This window comes from Cibotium barometz, chromosome 51, assembly GCF_041138505.1.
Source record: "Cibotium barometz isolate CiBa-2024 chromosome 51, ASM4113850v1, whole genome shotgun sequence".
In the NCBI taxonomy this organism is placed as follows: Eukaryota; Viridiplantae; Streptophyta; class Polypodiopsida; order Cyatheales; family Cibotiaceae; genus Cibotium; species Cibotium barometz.
The window spans coordinates 8,721,044-8,730,387 of record NC_141096.1 but is presented as its reverse complement, the minus strand read 5'-3'; the positions used below and the strand labels follow the sequence as shown (position 1 = coordinate 8,730,387).

General features: G+C 35.8%; 1 protein-coding gene across 1 annotated transcript; it reads left to right on the top strand.

Annotated features, from left to right (window-relative positions):
• The first annotated feature begins 5,103 nt into the window (after positions 1–5,103).
• On the top strand, positions 5,104–7,368 carry LOC147609291 (uncharacterized). Its single transcript, XM_086787883.1, has 2 exons — positions 5,104–5,195; positions 6,627–7,368. The coding sequence occupies exon 2, from the start codon at positions 6,634–6,636 to the stop codon at positions 7,186–7,188; it is 555 nt and encodes a 184-aa protein (XP_086644009.1). The 5' UTR covers positions 5,104–5,195; positions 6,627–6,633; the 3' UTR covers positions 7,189–7,368.
• The last annotated feature ends 1,976 nt before the right edge of the window (positions 7,369–9,344 follow it).

The following is a 9,344-nucleotide window of genomic DNA, read 5'->3' as shown; positions in this document are numbered from 1 at the left end:
ATAAATGTAAAAAGTCTATTTCAAAAAGTTTAGTGTATCTAGTAAACAGAGAGGTTAGTATCATTGAATAAAAATGTGAACATATAACAAACTTATATAGTAGGCAAAGCTTTATACAAGATGAATGAGATACTACGCATAAAAGGCTTACGTATCAACTTAAGGAAATGAGAAACCATAAACTTAATCAAAGAAGTGAGGGTAGCGACTATTGTTAATAATGTGTATGTGTGTGTGTTCGAGGGGCAGGAGGGAAGGAGGGAGCATGAACACTTATATAAATCAAATAATAATGGACATTAGAGATTAAATATTCACAACATGAAAATATTACAAGTTTCAAAGCATGCAATAGGTATATAAAGGTCTTAATTAGCTTTAAAAGCCCTACCTATGCCATGCCCTTAAGAAAGTGCATCCTATAAAGAGGTTGATTCGTAAGTTACCATTAGCCAAGCGAATGTGAACTCCATCATGGATATGTGATTACTACATTAAGTAATTGCTAATCACTTAATAGCCATTTTACCCATTGATAACTATTTAGTAAACATACACTTACAATTTTCTATACTCTTCTATACTTTGGAAGGTTCTTGAGAAAACAAAAATGGGGAGGCCTCTACATATAGTACAGATACTGTGAATGACAAAGGCATACACAAGAGATACTATGAAAATAGAGTTGGGGAGAGAGAAGACTACCTACCATATGAGCTGATCAAGTAATTAACTATAATTAAAAACACAAGAGATACTATGAAAATAGAGTTGGGGAGAGAGAAGACTGCCTACCATATGAGCTAATCAAGTAATTAACTATAATTAAAAACTTGCAAGAAGGTCACAAAACCTTCCTTCTATTAATAGAAGTAAGTAAATAAATATGTCTATGTGAGAGAGAATCCCTTTATTCCTACAATTATAATATGGGAAGTCTATGTATAGATCATGAAGCTATGTAAATGGTAGTGTACGAGTCATAATTCTGAAGCATCCACCAGTCAAGCTTTTAAAAGAAAGGTAAAAACTTAAAGTATATCTTTTATATCTTTAAAAAGGTGTCCCAAAAAAAGGGAAGAAGAGTATAAGGCCATCGAAAGGTGCAATAGCAAAGTGTACCATAAAGGATACAATAATATTCATGGAGTCTAAGCCCTAGTTTACATCCATAACAATAGAAGCAAGTCCAACAACTAATAAAAATTTTATAAAACCCAAATTAGCTCTAAGTAATTATTATGCTACAAATGGTGCAAAAGGATTGTGTGCGTGTGTGTGTGTGTGTGTGCGTGTGTGCGAGAGAGAGAGAGAGAGAGAGAGAGAGAGAGAGAGAGAGAGAGAGAGAGAGAGAAAGTACCAGGAGAAAAATTCATCAGAAACCATGGCCAAGTTATGTTATAAAATGAATGACATGTTTCTAGGTGAAAAATACCTTTAGATTCCATGTAAGCAAATAAAGTATAAATGTAAAAAGTCTATTTCAAAAAGTTTAGTGTATCTAGTAAATAGAGAGGTTAGTCTCATTGAATAAAAATGTGAAGAAATAGGAAACTTATATAGTAGGCAAATCTTTATTCAAGATGAATGAGATACTCGGCATAAAAGGCTTACGTATCAACTTAAGGAAACGAGGAACCATAAACTCAATCAAAGAAGTGACGGTAGCTACTATTGTTAATAATGTGTATGGGAGGGGAGGAGGGAGCATGAACACTTATATAAATCGAATAATAATCGACCAACCATCAAAGATTAAATATTCGCAACATGAAAATATTGCATGTTTCAAACCAGTGATGTTTTGCAAAGACAAACAAATATTTTGCCTATAGAACAATAGGGCATTCAAACACCTTGTTTTTCTTCTTCATGGCATGAAGCTAGCTACATGATATATAAAACTACAAAGAGATGTCATTATTATTCTTCAAAATGGATGCTTAGCACAAAGGAATCCTATCTCAAGGTGCACATGGGTACTTTTTTGTGAAAATATTTCCTAGTTAATTTTGACAAAGGTCAAAGAAACAGTCTACTTTGTATATTTTTAATATAGTTTTTAAAATACAAAATGATTGAATAATTATTCTTGTGAATAATACAAAGTAATTGACTCCTCAATAACTCAATAAAGGAGAGAGTGTCAACAAAGAATATGAATGTGGTCACACAAAGTATAACTCACCACTCAAATCTATATTAAAACATCCAAAATGTGTCTCACATATTTTATATTTCAATATTACTACTAGAATTTAGGTTGCTTTTTACAATTGTGTAAAAGAAGATCTTAAACAGTATCATTTAAGTGATAAAAGTAGGTTACCTAACATTATACACAGAAATTTTATCTCTTATGTATATATGTTAATGCTTTGGTTCTAATCCTCAACCACTTGAAACTCGGTGTACAACCTAAAAGAAAATCATAAGTGAACAAATAATCCTACCGCAAGCTCCACCAAGGGTTTTGCAATGCATCCAATAGCTTCACCAGGAGTTTGTCCCTCCCTAGTGCCTTGATGCCAAGATGGTATTAAAGCTAAAGACTAGCTATGAGGATGGATCTTGATGGAGTATTAACTACCAGGGCCAAATCCCCTACAAAAAATCCATTTTTGAATTTAAACCTTATTTATAAATAAATTTCCATCATATACGGGCTCCAAGGTAATATTGTTAGAATTTATGCCCTATGTTTAGTGAATATGATAAAAATAGGCAAGGGTGGTTACTTATCACCCACCAAGTACTATAATTTTAATAAATATTTTTTGTAGATAAAAAACAAAAAAGCAAAGCATTCCAAACTATTGAAGGTTTTAGTTCTGTTCTATGTCTTTTCGTGGCACTTACATCATTTACTTTATAGCTTAGAAGAAAATTTCAAGTCTTACAAATTATGAAGCTAGAAACTTAGCATAGGAAAAAATATCAAGGATCTATTGTGAAAATTCCTCAAACATGCTCAATAAGCTGACTTAAAAGTGTTTTGTTTTTGTAGAGTTGGATGAGACTTGAATGAGACCGTATTTTAAGATTTACTAGTCATGCCTTATAAGGACTATAATTGGGTCCAAATTTTCTTTTAAAGTAAGGCTTTCTTTTTGAAAATTTATAAGCTTTTTTTATATAGCTTTAAATCTAGTTGAAAACCTTGTTTATCTAGGGGTTCTTAGGTGTAAGATTATTTTATTAAAGACATTGGCTTAGTAAAGTAATTCTATTTGAGGTGTGGGGCTTTGGCAAAGTCTTCCATGTTACCTCATCCACCATCTAGTCCCATTTGCTCACACCTTTTCTCCCACCTCCCCTTTTTGAAACTCCTTTACAAAGTCCAAGCGCAAGAGGCAAAGATCAAATAAGCACACTCTTATATTGGTATTAATGAGAATTGCTCTACCCCTTGTTAGCAAAGCCATTGATTATCTATGAGAGGTCTTTGGATCTCAGCAAAAGGGTAGAGATCTCAGTGAGCATGTGTTTTGAAATTTTTGGTTTTGAAGCTAGATGTATTGATAACATGTAAGACAGTCCAAGATCATGTAAGTTTCCTTATTTTAAGATATAAACTAAATAAAGAAGGTAGTTTTCTTCACTGCTATTTTATCTCTGCCATAAAATTTTATCCTTGGATTTTGGGAAGATGTTTTATTTTTCCCTTCATACACGAAGGCATGACACCATATAAAATCAAGTTTACAATTTGTGTGTGTGTGTGTGTGTGTGTGTGTGTGTGAGAGAGAGAGAGAGAGAGAGAGAGAGAGAGAGAGAGAGATTAAAGAATTTTAAAAGATATTACAGTGATAAAATTTGGGAGACTAAGGCCAATATTGAAAACATAAATGGTGATTTCACATGTCGCCAAATCAATAAAGAGAATATTTTACCTAGCTTGAAGGACACTATTGCAAAGGAGAATTGGACCTTTATGGACTAGTTAGAGGCACATGTACCTCAATTGAAACAAAAAAGGTGATTTTAAAGTGAAAATTATCAAAATGTTACATTACGTACACACGAAATCTTCCAATTAAATTAAATAAAACTTGACCTAAAGCACGCTTAAACTAAAACATATGTGGACCAAATTGCAAAGTTGTTAACTTTTAAAAATGGAGTCATACGTTTTTGGGCTAGTTAGTGGCACATGTACCTCAATTGAGACAAAAGACATGATTTTAAAGTGAAAAATATTTGAAAGTTACATTACCTCCACACGAAATCTTCCAATCACATTAAATAAAGCTTGACCTAAAGCACGCTTAAACTAAAACATATGTGGACCAAATTGAAAAGTCATTAACTTTTAAAAATGGAGTCATACCTTTAACGAATCTCTCTCTCTCTCTCTCTCTCTCTCTCTCTCTTCAAATCTACCTCTCTAAGAAAGTTGCCACAAATCATTTCACCTACTTAGATAAAAATTCACTATATACATATATTAAAGTGATGGAATGATTCATAAAAATCATTATAAAAATGTGCATGCCTATTGTTTTCAGTTTTCAAATGTTTCATTCTTTGTTTGCAAGACGCTTCGTTTTTGGTGCCTAGGGTGGTACAAAGCAGGTTCAAACTTATAAACACACACCATTGGATTTGTTATTAAGGTGCTTAAAAATTAATCCTGCTTGGATGACACAGGTGCTCATCAAAAAGCATGGCTACATATCTGTATAGTGACAATCCAATCCCAACTTTCTGACAAAGTGGGTAAATAGTTGCATTTTGACAACCACCATGCTTGTTTTTTGGCATTTTGGCCATCAAATAAGGATGGAAATTCTAGATGCCCATCAAAAATTACATCAAAATGCTAAAATTATGATTGATATATGAACAAAACCGTCAATTTTGAAGGGCCTGGGTGACTCTTAAACATGGAACGTGAGTGGGCATGTCAATGTAATTTTTGGCATCTCGTGGGAATGAAGGAGTGACTTAAGGACCTTACAATGTGACAAGGTTTACTTTTTGTAAAGAGAATACCTTCTCCACTTCCATGCACAAGGGAATAATCATGGGCAAAAAAGGAATACCTTCTCCACTTCCATGCACAAGGGAATAATCATGGGCAAAAGGAAGACCTCGTGGGCAGATGGAATGTACGAGACGAGATTTCTATATAAAGGAACCATAAGGCAACTTTCATTCATCCAATAACACACACATTGAAGCAGGAGCACTAGGTCCGTACTTTCTGTTTACCTGCAGTTGTGGTGTGTGTGTGTCATGTGTGAGTGAGAGAGAGAGAGAGAGAGAGTGTGTGTGTGTGTGGTGTGTGAGAGAGAGAGAGAGAGAGAGAGAGAGAGAGAGAGAGAGAGTGTGTGTGTGTGTGAGAGAGAGATCTCATAAGAGCGCGCTTTGTCTATTTTGCGCGCACCTGCCCCTGTGAACGTGTCTGTGTGAGTGTGGGAGAGAGTGAATGTGTGAGAGAGAGTGTGTGTGTGTGTGTGCACGTGCCTGTGCGAGTGAGAGTGAGAAAGAGATCTCAGAAGAAGGACTGGGCCTGGTAACCAAAGGTTATGGGTTCAATCACCATTCGTCGGTGCCCTTAGTAGGCTTGTGGGTTGTGTGGATGTGCTGTCTTCGAAAACTCATATACCAATGCTTCACTCAAAACAAAGAGTGGCATGGATTGTTAGAATACTGCAATGCTCTCAATCAAGGAATAGAGCATGGGTTTGACATGTGGATTGTCTATCCCCCAACAATCCATTTACACGCGTACTAGGTGGTTTGCAAGGTTCGAATAGAGAAACTATTGCTTTCATAATGTATCGGAAAAAGGCATTTTAAGGATAGCTAGACAGACGCCATGCGAGACTATGTACGCTAGCATGATGCTCTCGTGTTTTGACATAAAGGTCATCCTCTCATGTCCCAAGCATGAGGATTCACAATCCCGCTCTAGTCTTGGAGCATCGTCCATCCGATGTGTGGGTATTGGGTGGCTGCTACGATCACATTCATGCATCTCAATTTTGAAATAAATGACTCTTTTTAGAAAGTCGAAGAGAGGAATCACCTTGTGTGTACATTTCCACAATCTGAATCGGGGCTAGGCTAACCCTAGGTGCTATCACACCACACTATGCGTGCACACACACATATACACATACGCATGTTTAGTCTCAAGGATGTCACTATATAAAAATCATATACATTGAGTGCATTCAAGGCCTATATATTTAAAGCCCTTATTTGTGTATTTCACATGATTAGAATTCACCCTCTTCCTTTATGATTTGTAATCTTTATGCTTGATATGCACCCTTCTGTAAATATATTTATGTACAAAACATGAATAAAAAGATTCCTTTTGTTGGGCTCTCGTGCTAGTACATATATTCTTAAATTGAATCCCCCGAACATTTAGTACACCCTTCTGTAAATATATTACTCTACAAAACATGAATAAAAAGATTCCTTCTTTTGAGCTCTCATGCTAATACATATATTCTTAAAGTGAATCCCTCGAGCATTTAGTACACCCGGTAAGAATCAATTTCTCAATATGTGACTTCAAGAGCACCAATATTTTGTTGTCTGCATGCATACATGTTTTTGGTATTAAACATGTTGTTAAGCACATCCTTAACACAAACACTTGGTTATAGGTCTACAATGGCAACACTAGAAGTCGCGGACGAGCAAGAAGTCCTAGGTATGGCTACTGAGACGAAGCTCGAAGCAAGTAAATGGGATGCAGAAGTGCCAACTTTAGAAGATGGCGCAGAGAAACTTAGGGATCTTGTTCAAAAGTGTTCTAAGGAAGAGTTTGCAATGGGGAATACTGCTCTCAATCTTCTTATGCGAAATATTCCTGTGCGTTTTGATCAATGGAATGATCGTCCACGCGGTTGTGTGGAGATGAGCATGGAAGTAAGTGAGGAGCCAAGGAGTGGACAAACCTTGAAGTGGAACATTGAGATTGACGTAGACAAGAAAACAGATAAACAACATGCACACTATGGCTTCACTATATATAGTAGCTCCCCAAAGAGGTCTAAGATTTCTGGCCATGTGTTTTTCCCAGCAACAATCATTCCTCCTAATGTGCGCCCATTCATAGGAGAATCAAAGGGACAAATTGCGCATATGACTGATCATCAAGATGGACCGCCTGTAGGAACCAAGTATAAGTTAAATGGGAAAATGTATAGTCAATACAAGTCTTAAGCCTCACCTTTATAAGGTTCCTCTCCCCCCTATATGAATAAGTGAGACTCTAGATACTCAACTAAACTCTTGCCATATGAGGCTCTCTCTAAATAATTCCATGCTCATTTCTTACAGGCATGGTGGGAGATTGTGATATCTTGGGTATAGCACCATAATATATCATAAATGTTTATCTTCTTTCTTTGTTTTTGGTGGCAAGTTATTAGTGTAGGCCATATTAGTTTCAAAATTATTGCACTATAATCTCTTAGTGCCTGCCTCCCTTCTCTTCAATTTCTCTTGTCCCATTTTTCTTCTTCATCTTCATCTTCTTCTTTTTCATCATCATCATCATCATATTCTTCTTCTTCTTCTTCTTCTTCTTCTTCTTCTTCTTCTTCTTCTTCTTCTCTCTCTCTCTCTCTCTCTCGCTTGCATGCACACACAAACACAAACAGACACACAAGTGCACCTCCAGCTAGCCATCACCTCCCCTTAATCTACAATTGAATCATTAAGCCCATTTCAAACCACTCACATAACTTTGACAAAATTCAATTTGTATATCCTTAACTCAGTTCTCTTGTGCCTTCCAAAACATGCATCTAAGATTTTAGATGTGCAAAGTAGAAAATACCTTAATTCACACATTTCAACATTTCCACTCAATATTGGTGTACAAGCACATCATGTGAGTCCATGTGGACAACCATGTACCTTCCTTAAAAGTTGTTTCAACATGGGGTGTTCAAAGGTGTTCCATGTTGAAATTGAGCACATATCCATGCATTCATTGAGAGTTATGTATACAAATCAAACCCTGACCCTAAAGTACAATGCGTGAGGCCAACCATTGCACCAATAGCTATTGATAAAAGTCCCTTTATAGCACTTTCAAGCCATTTTAATATTACTTGAACCAAACTCTCCACATTTCTCCCTCTATATCCAAATAAAATCTTTTTTAGGACTTAGATTTGAGTTCTTATTCTCTAGATGTTCACTTCTTCACGGCTACAATCAATGGTAGACATGTTATAATCTTGTTTATATACCTTGCTTTCTCGGTAGTTGAGTTGCAAATATTTGAGCTTCTTTAATCCAGAGGATAATTTCATTAGTACGTGTCTCAAAACTCTACAAGAGTTATCTGACATATGTCCTTGTTAATAACAGTCACCACAAGTGTAAGATCCCTGACCCCACTGCGCAACGAATATTTGTCATTACATCTCATTCGTTCAGATCTTGTATTATTCATTCACATTCTGATTCACATGACATCTCATCTCATCCATTCGCTCATATCGACTTCATATCCATTCACAGTCATATTTGCATTCATTATTCCACATACACATCTACATTTGTACATCCACATTCACATCTACATCCATACATCCATTTTAACATCCACATTCACACATCCACATCCACCTTCATACATCCACATCCACATATGCATTCATACATCCACATTCACATTCACATCCATACATTCATATCCACATTCCACATTCATATATCTATATCCACATTCCACATTCATACATCCACATCCACATTCACATTCATACATCCATTCACATTCACATCCATACATCCATATCCACATTCCACATTCATACATCCATATCCACATTCCACATTCATATATCTACATCCACATTCTTACATCCATATCCACATTCTTACATCCATACATCTACATCCACATTCTTACATCCATATCCACATTCTTACATCCATACATCTACATCCACATTCTTACATCCATATCCAGATTTACACATCCACATTCACATTCACATACATCCACATTCACATTCCATATCTACATCCATATCCACATTCACACATTCACATACATCCATATCCACATCCATAGATCCATTCACATACATTCACATTCACATACATCCACATTCTTACATCCATACATCCACATTCACATTCACATACATCCACATTCTTACGTCCATATCCATATCCATACATCCATTTCCACATGCATCTTTCCTTTCACATACATCCTTCACATACATACATCTACATCATTTCTTTCACATACATATAACTACATCCATTCTTTCACATACATACATCTCCATCTATTCCTCGTTCATTTTCATCTATCTGATTCGTTTCACATCCTCATATCTGTTTATAGAATA